This window comes from Erinaceus europaeus, chromosome 6 (assembly GCF_950295315.1).
Source record: "Erinaceus europaeus chromosome 6, mEriEur2.1, whole genome shotgun sequence".
In the NCBI taxonomy this organism is placed as follows: Eukaryota; Metazoa; Chordata; class Mammalia; order Eulipotyphla; family Erinaceidae; genus Erinaceus; species Erinaceus europaeus.
In genome coordinates this window covers 46,376,598-46,392,104 of record NC_080167.1, presented here as the reverse complement: position 1 = coordinate 46,392,104, position 15,507 = coordinate 46,376,598, and the positions used below count along the sequence as shown (strand labels likewise).

Here is a 15,507-nt window from a genome sequence, read left to right as displayed (position 1 = left end):
ATGGTTTCACGTATGTTCAGAATATAGAGAATTGAGCTTGTGAATGTGAAAAAAGTATCAGCCTACATCTAAGACTGTGGGAGAAATATAGTGGTTGGTTATCTATGGGGGTGGGGATGAGGACACAGACCTTTGGTGATGGAAGTGGCAAAGAAAATAAATATACTATAAACCATTTCTAAATAAAGCACTAAAGTTAAAAAAAAAAAGAGGTTGGGTGGGGGTGGGAGGAGATACTTGTAGATAAAATGGGACTTAGGGAATATAAAACAAATGGGAGGAGCCTAATTTGGGTCCTGATTCAAATAAATCAGCCATTTCAAGATTTTTTTTTTTTAAAGAACTAGGACATGCTAAATCCAGGCAATAGGTCTTTGTTACCTGTGGCTTGATGACCGTGCCTTAAAAAAGTTGTTACATTTCAAGATACATACTGAAATCTGAGTGAAATATGTCTGTGCTTTGTTTTAAAATACTTTTGCAGGGGCCAGGAAGTGGAGTACTCAGTTAAGGACACAGTAGTAAAATACTTCCAGAAGGGAGTCTGGTAGTAGCTGAGTATCGGGTTAAGTACACGTGGTGCAAAGCGCAAGGACGGGTGTAAGGATCCCGGTCCGAGCCCTGGCTCCCCACCTACAGGGGAGTCGCTTCACAAGCAGTGAAGCAGGTCTGCAGGTGTCTATCTTTCTCTCCCTCTCTCTCTCAATTCCCCACCTCTCCCCATTTCTTTCTGTCCTATCCAACAATAACGACATCAATAAAAATTACAATAATAAAACAACAAGGACAACAAAAGGGAATAAATAAATAAATATTTAAAAAAAAAAAAAAGAATGTGGGGCTGGGTGGTGGCACACTTGGTTGAGCACACATGTTACAGTGCCCAAGGATCCTGGTTTGAGCCCCTGATCCCCACCTGTAGGGGGAAAGCTTCACGAGTGGTGAAGCAGGACTGCAGGTGTCTATCTCTCTCTCTCCCCTCTCCATTTCTGACTATCTCTATCCAATAAATAAATATAATAAAAAAATTAAAAATTAAATAAAATTTAAAAATAATGTTTAAAAAAAATACTTCCAGAAAAAAAAAAGTCCAGAGTAGGTGCTTTCTATACAGAGATGGAAAAGACCAGAAAAGTGTAGATAATTATGAAAGTTGGGTGACAGGCAGACAGTTTCATTTTACTGTTTTCTAATTTTGAGTGTTCCAAAAAAGTTGTTAGAAGATTGAATCGGAGGCACAGAGGTGAAATTGGATAGCACATCTCCTGCATTCTTAACTACTGTTGGCAACAGGTCTGGGAAGCTCATGCGAAGGACACTTGCAGTAAAATAAAGGTTAACTCTCTGACCCTCTGGTTTTACAAAGCAGACTTTTTTTCCTTTTCTACTGGGAAAACCTTTCTCTATTCAGTGGTAAATTGGGCTCCTGTCTGATTTGCAGAGGACTCTGCACTGCCTCCTGCCACTTCGATCAACCAAAATGAAACTTTCGCCAAGGTCGTGTTTAAGCCTACTGTGGTCCAGCAGGCCAAGATCGCCCAGAATGGCCTGTTGGGAGACCTTATCATTCGATATGATGTCCACAGGGACCAGAACGTTGGGGACATCCAGGTAACGGGCCCTGTCGGGTCTGTATTTCCTGTTGGTTTCATGACTCTTTCAATTAGATGCGAAATCAGAGATTGTAATGCTCTACTACGGAGCTCTGTGGCTCTTATAGCATCTTTGTTTGAATTCAAACTATGCCTCCAAGAGGATAGCAGTGTTTCCCTGCCAGAGACTGAGGGTATCTATTTCCTGCTTCAATAATCTGGAGAGCAGTACACACAATATACTATCTGGAAGCTAGTACACACACTAGAGTGTGTGACTGAATTTGAACCCTGACTCCAGTGCTTCAGTGTCTCTCCTCGATCCATCTCTTCCTCTATCTCCTCTTTCTCTCTCTAAGATAAAATAATGAAGGGAAAAAAAATCCAGCCCAGGGAGGCTGTGTTCAGTAATGTCATCATACATGCACAGGGGTCTGGATCATTCCCCCAAGACTCCAGAAAAGCTAAAATCCTCTGGTGAACACATGAAATAGGGCTTCCCCTGTAGTTTTTAGGTGAAGTTAGAGTTTTAATTATTTTCTTCATTATTAGTATTATTATTGTTGTTACCAGAGCACTGTTCAGCTCTAGCCTATGGTGGTAATGGGGATGGAATCTGGAATTTCAGAGGCTCAGGATGAAAGTCATTTGCATAATTATGACGTTGTCTCCCCCATCCTAGAATTTTAGTTTTGATGAAGAGAGATTGCCCTGTTGCTCAGTGCCCATTAGGTTTTTGACTCCAGGTACTTGGTGGGAATTTTAAAATAGATTCACGTGTACTAGGAGGTAGACAACCTAGACTTCACTGTGTGTAAGTAGTCATTAAAACCCCACAGAAAGGAAAAAGAATTCTCCAGTGTAAAGGGGAGCAAAAAGGGATTGATAACTTACATGGAATAAGCCCATATCATGGATAACTTAGAGAAAAAAAATTACTTAATAACAAGGGAGAGAAAGAACCATAGCATCACTCTAGTACATGCAGTAAAGGGACTCGAACTCAGGACTTCATGCCTGAAGTTTTGTGCTCCACTGCTGAAATACCCCCCTGACCGTTGGCTCCCTTTTTTTCCTCCAGGGTTATTGATGGGGATCAGTACTGGCACCACAGATCCACTGCTCCTGGTGGCAACTGCCCCCTCCCCCCATTTTAATGGATAGGATGGAGAAAAAAATGAGAGGAGAGGGGGACAGAGAAAGAAACTGCAGACTTGCTTCAAGTCTTGTGAAGTGTCCCTGCTGCAGGTGGGGAGCAGGAGCTCAAACCCAGATCCTTGTGCTTAGTACTATGTGCAGTTAACTGGGTGCTCCCCCACCTGCCTCCCCCACCCCTGCTGGTACATTTTTAAGGGTTGCTTCCACCCTTGTGCAGGTTAAATCAACAGTTGAATTAGATCATGACCATGGGCAGTCTGGATGTGAAGCCTGACTCTTGCTTCCACAAGGTGCTGCCTTTGACTTCCAGAAGTTCCACAGCCTCATCTCTTGGGTAGCTCTGTCTCTCCATTCCAGGTGTTACCATTCTTACTTCCTCTTCCTTTCACCAGATTCTTGACGGCTATTTCGTGCACTACTTCGCCCCCAAAGACCTTCCACCCCTCCCCAAGAACGTGGTGTTTGTGCTGGATAGCAGTGCCTCCATGGTGGGGACCAAGCTCCGGCAGGTGAGTGTGACCTGGGTTCTCCCTCCTTCCCTACCCACCATGGAAAGGCAGGTAGGGCTGTGAGACCCACCTCACAGGTACCCAACCACCCTCTGACCTCAGGAGAATGTTTTTGAACTGATCCAGTTAGGTCATGGGCACAGAACATTGAACAGGCATGGTGGCATTAGAGGAGATACTGGGACAGAAAAGGGTGGGCAGAGGAGAGGGTGTGGGGAGTCTGCGGGACGAGGAGAGGCCACTCGGCAGCCCCCTTGCAGGTGGGAGAAGCCAATTTCAGAGCAGCACCTTTGAAACCAAAGGAATATGATCATGGGAACTCTCAGGTTGAGCCTCAGGGTGCTTTGCATGAACACCAGAGCTGGAGGGGCCATGTGGTCTGTGCCAACCAAAATTGAACTCTCCAGAGCACACAACTATTGACATCTCTTAAGGATCTCTTTTACTTAGGAGAGAGTTTCACAGGAGACAGAGAAGAGAGACAGAGAGACAAGCCAAGGCACCACTCTGTTGCACAGGACACTGGGGATGCCTCAGGGATGCAAGTCTGAAACTTTACCAGTGAAGCTGTTTGCCCCAGCAACAACTGCTCACATTTTTTTGTTATTAATTTATTTATAAAATAAAAATTATCAAGACCATAGGATGTAGGAGGGGTACAATTCCACAAAATTCCTACCACCAGAGTTCCATATCCCATCCCCTCCACTGGAAGCTTTCCTATTCTTTTTTTAAATTTTTATTTATAAAATGGAAACACTGACAAAACCATAGGATAAGAGGGGTACAACTCCACACAGTTCCTACCACCAGAACTCTGTATCCCATCCCCTCCCCTGATAACCTTCCTATTCTTTAACTCTCTGGGAGTATGGACCCTGGGTCATTATCACATTTTTACAGACTGCTAGAAAAGGCCATTCTGAGCTCAAATCAAAGGCTTTTGCACCTGTACTGTATTTGTTAGGTCACATAATGGAAAACAGAAGTTCTGGCCACCAGACCAACTTATATCTTTGATTGCTTGGCTTTTCTTTTTAAATTCTTACTCTCTGATTATCAACTGTAGTATGTAGTTTGATAAAACAGCATTCAGACCTTGTGAGAACTCTGTCCCTCTTGTTTCTGTCCCTCAGCCACACTGCACGTGAACTTGAGCTGGATTCTAGCTGATGAACACTTGTACATGATTTCTCTCTGTTATTACTTCATAAGTGGTATTTTTGGCTGGCTGTGGTTTTTCTTTTTTAATCATGTAATATGATCTGTTGATCTTTGCTCCAAGGTGTCAAAATTTCCTCTATCCCTAAATAGTAAGTATATTTCAAAATATGATGTGAGGATAGGGTTTAGCTATTTTCTTTCAGAGGATAGCCACATACTATTTCTAGCTAGTACAGAGGGAAGTACCCTCCTTGTAAGTCAGCATTCTCTCTCTCTCTCTCTCTCCCTCTCTCTCTCAATATATGTATATATTTTTTCACTTTCAAAACTATTTCTGGGGCTCAATACCTGTGCAGGATTCAGTGGGGAGCTCAGAGTCTCAGGCACAGAAGCCATTTTTTTTAAATTGTATTAGTGATTTAATAATGATGAACAAGATTGTAAGATAACAGGAGTACAATTCCATACAGTTTCCACCAGAGTTCTGTGTCCCATTCCCTCCATTGGAAGGTTCCCTATTCTTTATCCTTCTAGGAGTATAGACTGAGATTTTTTATGGAGTGCAGAAGGTGGGAGGTTTGGCTTCTATAATTGCTTCTCTGCTGAACACAGATGTTGGCAGGTCAATCCATACCCCCATCCTGTTTCTATTTATCTTTCCCTAATGGGGTAGGGCTCTTGAGGAGGTGAGGTTCCAGGACACATTGGTGAGGTTGTCTGCCTGGGGATGCCAGGATGGTGTTATGATAGCGTCTGCAACTTGGTGGCTGAAAGGCAGTAAGACCTTTATGTTGTCTCCCCAGCCCATGCTTTTCCCCTTTTTTTTTTTTTTTTTTTTTGGAAAAGGATGAAAGAGAGCAGAGACACCTGCAACACTGTTCTTCCACTCATGAAGTTTTCCCGTGTAGGTCCGGACCAGGGGCTTGAACACCTCCCACTGTGCTGCTTGCCTTTCATTACCCATCTCCATCCTCCTTGGAAGACTCTGTATCTGGAAAAAGCTTAGTTTTTGCTTTGACTTTCCCCACCAGAGTTAATTATGGTGGTCAATGTCTGTATGATATATTCACCTCTCCTAGCATCGTTTTTTCCTTCCTTTCTTTTTCTCTCTTATTTTTTTTTTATTGGGGAGGGGGTAATGGTTTACAATATAATCTTTAACACATAGGCACAACCTCTCATCTCTCCTTGATAGGTGTTAGGAGACACATCAGGACCCCAATGTCACCTCTTCCTGTCCCTTCCCCTTCTTTCCAAAAGTCCTTTACTTTGGTGCAGTAAATCACACTCAGTTCAAGTTGATCTAGTATTTTCCCTTTCTGTCCTTTATTTTTAAAAATTATTTTACTTTATTTTTGCCTCCAGGGTTATTGCTGAGGCTTGGTGCCTGCACTCGATTCTACTGCTCCTGGAGGCCATTTTCCCCTTCTGTTACCCTTGTTGTTTATCATTGTTGTCATTGATGTTGTTGTTGGATAGGACAGCGAGACAATGAGAGAGGAGGGGAGACAGAGAGGGGGAGAGAAAGATAGACACTTATAGACCTGTTTCCTTCAGTGTGCTGGGCACCGGGATTGAACCTGAGGAACCTGGATGTGCCCAGGACGAGCAGGCACACCACCCAGAGGAGCCATCTTGCCAGCCCTCAGGGTAAAGGCTCTGTATTGCATCCACTCAGCTTCTCTTCACCGTGGCCAAAGCACCAGGTCCAGCCACAGACATAGGGAAAAGACTGAGAAAGTGTGGTGGTGATGGGCCTGAGATAGCTCAGCATGGTACAGCACAGGACGTGCATGCCTGAGACTCCAGCGCTTAGCAGTACTCTGGTCTCCCTCTCTTTCACTCATTCTCTCTCTTATAAAGATAAACAAGTCTTTAAAAAACATGTGGCCATGGCAGAGGAAGGCCCAGTCCGGCTCGGCCCCTCGCCCTCCCTTAACCCCAGGTCTGCTGCAGTACAAGGCTGGCTTGTGGCCAGGTGCTTGTCTCTGAGCAGCTCCTGTGCTGACACTGTCCCCTCCCCACAAATGGTGACAGAGTCAGGTCTGGGCACGGGCAGGGTCAGGAGGCCTCCTCAGAATTCAGGAAATCAAGGATGGATGGCCGGCCACCAGAGAGACTGAGATTGTCAGTTTCAAAACACATTTTTTCATTTTGCCAACCTCTATGCAAATCATCTCAAATAAATCAAAGGACCCCCATCCCCATGTCCCCATTTAAAACAGCAGTGGCGGCCTGAGCAAACTTTTAGGTCAAGATTGAATTCCCCCTCCAGGGTTGTGGGAGGAGGGAAGCTAGAAACGGAACAATGCTGAGCTTTGAGCACATCCCAATGCTAGTGTGTGTGTGTGTGTGTGTGTGTGTGTGTGTGTGTGTGTGTGTAGGGGGTGGGGGGCTTTATTGGCCTCAGTGCTTGGTCACAGAAAAACCCAGCTCCCCTTTGTTTGGCTTCCTGATTTTGCACTCAAGTTTCCAGTGGGATTGGGCAAACTAACTCTGAAAAAGACTAGATGCCCCCCCCCCAAGCCTCTGCCAGGAGGAACAAGAAGATAAACACTGAGCCAGTGAGAATCAGGTGAGATCATCGTAGGAAAGGGGTGCCCAGGGGTGAGGCAGCCCAGCCCACCCTGGCATCATGCCAAACTGGACAGCCGGGGAGTTCCTGCCACTATCACACCAGATGCTTCTCACTTTCCCAGTGCCCAACTCCCCGCAGGAGCCTGTCTCTGTCGGGCTTCCAGGCTCCAGACTCCCCAGAAATGAAACCCACAGAGATTAGATCCTGGGATCGGTGCTGGGTGTGTAGGTGCAGGGTTGCACATGGCAGTGCCTTTACTTTCAGTACTAAGGGGATGCCGTGGCAGTCGGGACCCAGAGTCCCTGTGGGAACTAGTGCAGGGGCTGAGGGATGATGACATCTTCTCAGAGGTGGCTGAGTTGAACAAGTGCTTGTGATGGGATGGGGTGGACATTCAAGTAGAGAGATGGATGCTGAGAAATAGGGAGACAGGAAAGAAAGTGTGAGGGAGCTGGCATGAGAGGGTAGAATTTTCTAGGTCTGAAAACAGTAGCCTGTGTCCTCGGTCCAATTCTGCCAATGATCGGATAACAGTGATTGAAGGAGGTTTTCAGACTTCCATGTGAGTGTTGATCTCTCTCTCTCTCTAATTAAAGTAATTTATTATTAGATAGAGACAGAGAGAATTTGAGAAGGGAGGGTGAGAGAGAGAGAGAGAGAGAGGAAGAGTGACAGAGAGACTCATGAAACTTTCCCCTTGCAGGTGGGGCCAGGGAACTCAGCTCCTTGCACACTGTAGTGTGCATGCTTAACCAGGTGCACCACCTCCTGGCCCCTCAGTAATCTGTGTCTTCAAGGAATCAGGAGGGCAAGCTCAAGTCTCAGACAGTTCTTAGGGCTATTGCCATGTGGTTTGGCCACCACTTGGCACTAGCCTAGGCGATCTGCTTCTCTGAGAATAAACTCTTTTCCTCTGTGGGTGAACATGTGGTCTCTGTCATTTTTAATCTCCAAGAACCTCTTGCTTGGCCCACTCTTTGACTTGGGGTGAAAGGAGAGGAATTCTCACCATTGCTGTCATAGATCCTTACTTTTGTTTTTTTTTAACTATTCTCCCAAACATCCCATATGGGCTCAGTATGGGCAAACTAATTATAGTTCGCTTTGCTTTTCTTTCCCAGACTGCTAAGTGAGACAGCACCGGAGAGCTAAGAGGCCCCACTATTCCCCTTTCTCCATTGAGACTTCTAAGGAAATGCCTGCCTTCTCTGCTTTGGATCCATGAACCCTCTAGAATCCATCTCTTAACTCTTAATAGGGGTAAGAGAAAATAATCATCAACACTCTTCCTCAACCCTCAATAATGAAGTTCTTCTTTCTTTAACCATCACTTCCTTCCTATAAGATAATAAATCTTCTAGCTTCATATTGCCTGTAAGAGTTGGGAGGTGGAGGGGGACATGAGGGGTGTCACTTCCCTGCATTATGGAGGTGATTTCACCTCTACTAGATTTTCTCTCTCTTTTTTAATTTGATAGAAACAGAGGGAAATTGAGAGGGAAGGGGAAGATAGAGAGGAAGAGAGACAGAGAGACACCTGCAGCACTGTTCTACCATTTGCAAAAATTTCCCCCTCCAGGTGGGGACTGAAGGCTTGAACTGGGCTCCTTAGGCACTGTAACATGTGCACTCAACCAGATGTGTCACCACCTGGCCCCTGCCCTCTAAATATTCTATTGCCTGGGCCATCTTCATCTGCAAGTGTGCTGCGTTGACTTGTTTCACTATACTGGATTTAGCAGGACTTTTCCATAAACTTTCCACAGCTTTCTGGTAGGTTCTTGATCTTTCTCAAGGCACATCCCAGGGGGTTTAGAGTGAGTGGCCAGGGAAAACGGGAGTCTGAGAACTCACATATGAGGAAAAGTTGAATCGCTCAAAGGCAGTCTGAGTCAGACACCAAAAATCTTCAGAACGAAATAGGCAGAGCGGCAGAACCCAAACATGGAGTTGGGCAATATGAAGCTCAGAATTTAGGCCAGGCACTGGGAAATAAGAAATCAGTGAGTCAGTGGGTATATCAGCATGGAAGGAGAACACAAATTACAAAGAAGACCTGTAAGTGTAGAGGAACTCTTGGCCAGAATCCTCTTAGTTACTTCCTGTGAGAGCAGGAAATCAACCATATTTACATAAGACCCCAGAACCTACATCTATTCGTGGTTACACTATCTCCTGGGTCAGAGAGAAAAATATGGCATCAATAACAAGGGTAAATTATGATAAGTGCTAGCCTTCCACAAGCAGATATGTGCCAAACACTGATGTTTTCAGTCTTGATATATTTACATATCAAATATGAAAAATAGATGTGCCTCCTCTACCACAAAGATTCAAAGAAATGTTATTGGCAGAGAGCACTTTAGAAAAAAATGCACAATGACAGTATTACATAAATGTTTAGTACATTTGTCACAGAAAAAATCAAAACACTGGGCAGAGAATCTCAACATTAGTCAGGGCATTAACACTAGAGAGAGTTTGCTTCTCAAGTCAGGATAATGTTATCCAAACACAGGGACTCCTGAGATTTAGTTGTGTTTATAGTACAAAAGTTGTTCTACTATTTAAGCCTATTCAGGCTGCTTTATTTTTTTAAGTCCACTCTAAATTTAGCCAGAAGTTAGTCTTTAAGTATCTCTCTTAGAATCAGTACTGGGAGTGGGGGCAAAAAGATGATTCTTCATAGGGCACACACTTCACTGGGCATGAGGGCTTGTGATCTTGCTTCATTTAAGAAGCATCTCTCCCTACTATACTGAGAATGGAAATGTAGAGACCAGGAGGGCTGGATAGATAGTATAATGGTTGTGCAAAAAAAGACTTTCATGCCTGAGGCTCTGAGTCCCCAGGTCCTTCCAGGTTTGGGCAAGAAAGTATCTTGCAGACACCTTTCATAAGTCAAGGCTAAGCAGTGGTCTGGTCTCAATCTCTGTCTTTCCGTACCTCTCTTTCACTGGAAAAATAGTAAAATATTTAAAATATGTATGGAGAGAGAGAGGGAAGAGAGAGATAGATAGAGAGGGGGAGAGAGAGATAGAGAGAGAGAGACCAAAGAATGAATATTTTTCTATGCTTTCTTCTGGGTGAAATTTCAAGTTAATATTTAGCATTTGCTGAATGATTTTCAAAATATTGGAAGACATGATGGCTCCCATCCCAAACATTCCATTTAGACAAGGAAAGATGATTTGTTTCTGCTCTTGCTCCAGAAAGAACTTTTAGACTTTTGTTGAAAAAAAAAAAGAGACTTTTGTAGAAAAATAGTTTCAGTGTCTTTCAATAAGATTCCTCTGATTTACAGACACTTTTTTGGGATACTTTATATTGCTTATACTTTCACATTTTTACTTGTAAATTATTTACAATAGCTCATTTCTAGAGATATTTATGACAAAGTGGTGACAGAAGGACCCAGGTGTTGTGTTGGCATGGATTTTTAAAAAATTTCTTTATTGGGGGATTAATGTTTTACAATTGACAGTAAATATAATAATTTATACATGCACAACATTTCTCAGTTTTCCACATAACAGTACAACCCCCGCTAGGTTCTCTGTCATCCTTTAGCATGGATTTATTATATGATATCACATACCTCTCTCTCTCTTTCTAGTTGGGATGTTAATGGTTTACAGTACAGTTGTTGACACATAGGTACAGTTTCTTATCTCACCAAGACAGGTGCCTGCAAAACACTCTCACCCCCAAATTAGATCCATTGTCATATACCAATACAAATCCCCCTTTCCCTTCAACCCCCTTTTCTACCCTCCTTCCTCATCAGTACACTGCCAGTCCAAGTTTTACTTTGTTGCTTCCCCTTTCTCTTCTTGATTCTTAAGTTCTGCCCATGAGTGAGATCATCCCAAATTCATTCTTCTCTTTCTGGCTTATCTCACTTAACATGATTCCTTCAGGCTCCATTCAAGATGAGATGCAAAAGGTGATTTCATCATTCTTAATTATATATATGACACAGCTTTCTTAGTTTTTTCTCTAGTCTGTTCTTGGACACCTAGGTTGCTTCTATGTGCTGCTATGAATCTAGGTATACACAGATATCTTTGGATGGGCATGTTTGTTTCCTTAGGATATAGAGAAGACCTTTTTATGCCATACGTCAGATAAAAGGTTAATAATCAACTTAGATAGCAATCTCATAAAAGTCAGAAACAATGACATAAAAAAAAAAACAAAAGCAAACAAATAAATAAGGACAATCCCATCCCAAATGGGGAAAGGATACAGAGAGATTATTCACCAATGAAGAGATCCAGTTAAGCTAACATATTACCAACCACAAGGACAGAACTGTGCCTGGATGTTGGAATGGAGACTTGACTACCAATCTCCCTGCATTCTCAGTTGGGGTGCAAGGTCACAGTGAGGATGGGAAGCTGCAAGCAGTTTCGGAGCCACAGAGTTTATTTTGTCCTGTCTGTCTCCTTCAGATGGCAGGAGTCTAATGCCATCCTTAGGCTATCCTGTGTACAGAGGGAGCTGACCTATTGCTATCAGGAGGACTAACAAGCTGACAGGAGGCCAGTATAGACATGCTCTCTCCTGCCTCACCCACATCCAGTACTTCTGCCCAGTCACAAAGGGCAGAGACTGACCTCCAGGCTAAGTTCATATCCCAGTGTCACCTCTAAGAAGCCAAAGCTGTTTTCATAGGGGCTCTCTGGGTTCCAGTTCTCTAGTCAGACCTGCAGAAAGCCTTATATAACTTTGTGGGATGATTGAAGTTATTCACCATGAATGTTTTCTCTCTCTGCTCACTGGAAGGACCATGTGGACCAGTGTCACTTGGGAACCACTTTAGATGGAGGTCAGCAGTAGGACACTGCAGACACAGAGTGTCCTGATCCAGTGCACTTGGACTTGGACTTCCTCTTTGATGTCATGGGCTTTCCTAGGAGTCGGTGGACAACAGTCCTTTGTGTCGGGGTCTGTTCCTTTTGGGTTCAGTTGGGTGCAGACATGGAAGGACATATGAGAAGCTGCATCCCTAAGTCCCCAGGGGTGGCCTGGTGCAGATGGCTTCTGTGCCGGCACTATTCATGGTCTTCACGACAGGCCCTTGGCTCTATGGGTACCTGCCTCCTGAGGACCATGTCAAGAGCCTTCGCTGCTGGGACTCAGCTTTGCTGGGAAGGATGAGGTGAAGGGATAGGAAGATCCCTGCCTCCCCCTGGGAGAGCTTAATGCAGTGACTCTAGGCCCAGGCTGAGCTGCCACGGTCCCTTCCCTCACAGGAGAAGCACAGGCATGAAGAATGCCTCCTTTCTTCCTTTTCTGTTTCATCTCTGAGGCTTCACCACTCCAGACTGACATATTTATTTATTTATTTATTTATTTATTTATTTATTTATTTATTTTTTAGACAGGAAGAGTGAGATGGGATGGTAAAATAGTCCATGTGTAATACCTGGGTTCAAGCCCAGCCCCTGCTTCACTGATAGAAGCTTCGGTGTTGTGCTTCTCTCCCCCACCCCGACCTGTCTTTGGGGAACAAAATAGGAGGAAGGGGAGGAGGAGGAATAAGAAGCAGAAAGAAAGAAAGAAAGAAAGAAAGAAAGAAAGAAAGAAAGAAAGAAAGAAAGAAAGAAAGAAAGAAGGAAAGAAGATAACAGAGAGAGAAAGGGAACCACAGCACCGAAACTTCATTCATGTACCGAAGCACAGTGGGGGTCAGTCTTGAACCGGAGTCTTGCACATAGCAAAGCAGTGCTTTATCCAAGTGAACTGTTTGGCCTATCCTACTTTGTTTCTTTATATCCCACCTGATACTTTTGACTCATTCATTTCACTTAGCCAATCCCTCCAGCCCCACCCACAGTGTGTCAGAAGACATGCTCTTCCTCAGAGCTGTGTAGGCCTCCACTACACAGACCTCCTTTCCCCCATCCACCCAGCCATCCTTGGGCATTTGGCTTGTTTCCACGTTTGGCTGTTACAAACAACGCTGCAGTACACATATGCTGCAGGCATATTTTTGGGTGGTGTTAACATGTTCTTAATCACTAGATCATATAGTAGACCTGTTTTTAATATTCTGAGAAACGTGCAAAATGTGTCTTAACAGGGGCTGAACCAACTAACATTTCCACTAACAGTGTAGAAGGGTCATGTTTTCTCCCCACACCCTCCCCAAAACCTAGGCACTACTGTTTTTGGATTGAAGGATTGAAGCCAGACCCTCATGCCTTGAGCCCTGTCCCCAGTCCCTGGCGTTAGCTGCAGCCCATGCTGGCTCCTGGCATCAGTTTTCAGGCCTGAGAACCACGGCCAACTGGGGCCCTTTGTGACCAATTTGGCTGGTGTTTGTCTAGACCAAGGATGCCCTCTTCACCATCCTGCACGACCTGCGGCCTCAGGACCACTTTAGCATCATTGGCTTTTCCAGCCGGATCAAAGTGTGGCAGGACCAGCTGGTGCCAGTCACCCCCGACAGCATCCGAGATGCCAAGGTCTACATCCACCACATGTCGCCCACGGGAGGTAGGCACTGCATGCTCCCACCGCTCAGGCTGCCAGCAGACGGGCACCCGAGAGCCTTCCCCAGGCTTGGGAAGGGAGATAACAGGAGAGTGTTCTCAGCAGCTCGAGTTTCTCCAGTGCCAGCTCTTTCAGGCCTCCCCCAGGGCCCACTAAAGATAGTAAGTTACAGTGGCCCCAACAAGGAAGTTGTTGTATGTTGTCTCTGGGTGCAGAGTTAAAGCCAAGTATTTAGTGTGTGTGTGTGTGTGTGTGTGTGTGTGTGTGTGTGTGTGTGTGTAGTGCCTTGGGAAGTGGCATGGGGACTGCCTTGGGCAGTGGACATTGCAAGACTCCTAGTGTCCTGGAGTGTGTGGATGGAGATCGTGAGGGTAGGGTGCTGGGCTGAGTCTATGGAGACTGGATTCAGCGTAGAGTGAAGACAGATGGCTGAAAGAGAAAGGAGAGGCTCAAGGAAATGCTAAAAAGACAGAGAATCCAATTCACGAGTTCTGTGCTAGCTGTATGTTCCTTCAACACAGGGTCTGGGGATCACTAGCCATTCTCTGTTCCTGGTCCAGGGGACCCCAAGCATGGGCTCAGTTATTGGGGTATGCACAGACCTTATCCCTGAGCCTGTTCTTTTCTTTAATCTATATGTTTAGAGAGTAAGGGGGGCTGGCGGTAGCGCAACAGGTTAAGCACATGTGGCGCAAAGCGCAAGGACCTGCATAAGGATCCTGGTTCGAGCCCCCGGCTCCCCCTCCCTCCTGCAGGGGGGGTCGCTTCACAGGTGGTGAAGCATGTCTGCAGGTGTCTATCTTTCTCTCCCCCTCTCTGTCTTCCTCTCCTCTCTCCATTTCTCTCTATCCTAAGCAACAACAACAATGATAAAGAACAAGGGCAACAAAAAGGGGTGGGTGGGGGAAAGGCCTCCAGGGGCAGTGGATTCATAGTGCAGGCACCGAGCCCCAGCAATAACCCTGGAGGCAAAAAATAAAATTTAAAAAATTGACATTAAAAAAAGAAAGAGAGAGAGTAAGGGAGGAGAGAGGGAGAGATGCCAGAACACTGCGCCATCACGCATGGTGTTGAATCCCTTCCATTTTAACTTTTCCCACTATCTTTGGATAGAAACAGAGAATTTAAGAAAGAAGATAGAGATAGAGAGGGAGTGAGACCTACAGCACTGTTGTACCACTTATGCAGTTTTTCCTGCAGGTAGGGTGTGTGGGTGGTGGGGGCTTGAACCGAGGTCCCAGTACATGGAAATGTGTCTGCTCTAGTGGGTGTAGCACCACCTGGCCTCTTAGTTTGGCTTTTTTAATGTGGTGCCAGAGAATGCACGATAGTCCCACTGAGCAGTTCTCCCAGTTTTTATTTCATTCTGTATTTTAGAGATAGGAAGGTAGACACATGGAGAGAAGAGAGACACCACAGCACTGGAACGCCATTCCGGGAGCTACTCCCACCAGCACTGTCTACGGTGTGACCCAGGTCCTGGTTTTGGGCCCTGGCACTAGGGTAGTTCCATGGATGGTGGAGCAGTGCTGTGGTCTCTCTCTCACTCTAAAATAGTGAATGAAAAAAATCAGCTGCAGGAGACCATATAGATGTTCAAGACCACCTTGGATTCATTCCCCAGTGCTGAATTAAGACTAGACCATCATAAATAGTGGAGTGGTTCTCTCCCTCTCATTAAAAATAGTGACTTTTATGTGTAAAGCAGATGATATTTAGCAGACTGATTTTGCATAATGGTTCTGCAAAAAGATTTTCATGCCTGAGGCACCAACAGTCCCAGGTTCAGCACCATTATAAGCAAGACCTGAGCAGTGCTCTGGTAAAAAAAAAAATGTTAAGAAGTGGCTTCTCCGCAGACCTCTATAAGCAGCCCTGAGGGACCAGCAGTGGTGCGCCCGGTTAAGTTCATCTAGTGCTACGCAAAAGAATCTGACTTTGAGTCCCCACTCCTCACCTGCAGCAGGGACACTTAACAGGCGGTAAAGTGGGTCTGCAGGTGGCC

The 15,507-nt window shown here is 45.1% G+C and overlaps 1 protein-coding gene across 1 annotated transcript in view; it reads left to right on the top strand.

Annotated features, from left to right (window-relative positions):
* Positions 1-15,507, top strand: part of ITIH5 (inter-alpha-trypsin inhibitor heavy chain 5) — a 79,162-nt gene that overhangs the window by 49,002 nt on the left and 14,653 nt on the right. Inside the window, exons 6-8 of the mRNA XM_060192134.1 lie at positions 1,442-1,611; positions 3,143-3,259; positions 13,337-13,505. Of these exons, the coding sequence (XP_060048117.1) occupies positions 1,442-1,611; positions 3,143-3,259; positions 13,337-13,505 (456 nt within the window). The remainder of the gene's footprint in view (positions 1-1,441; positions 1,612-3,142; positions 3,260-13,336; positions 13,506-15,507) is intronic.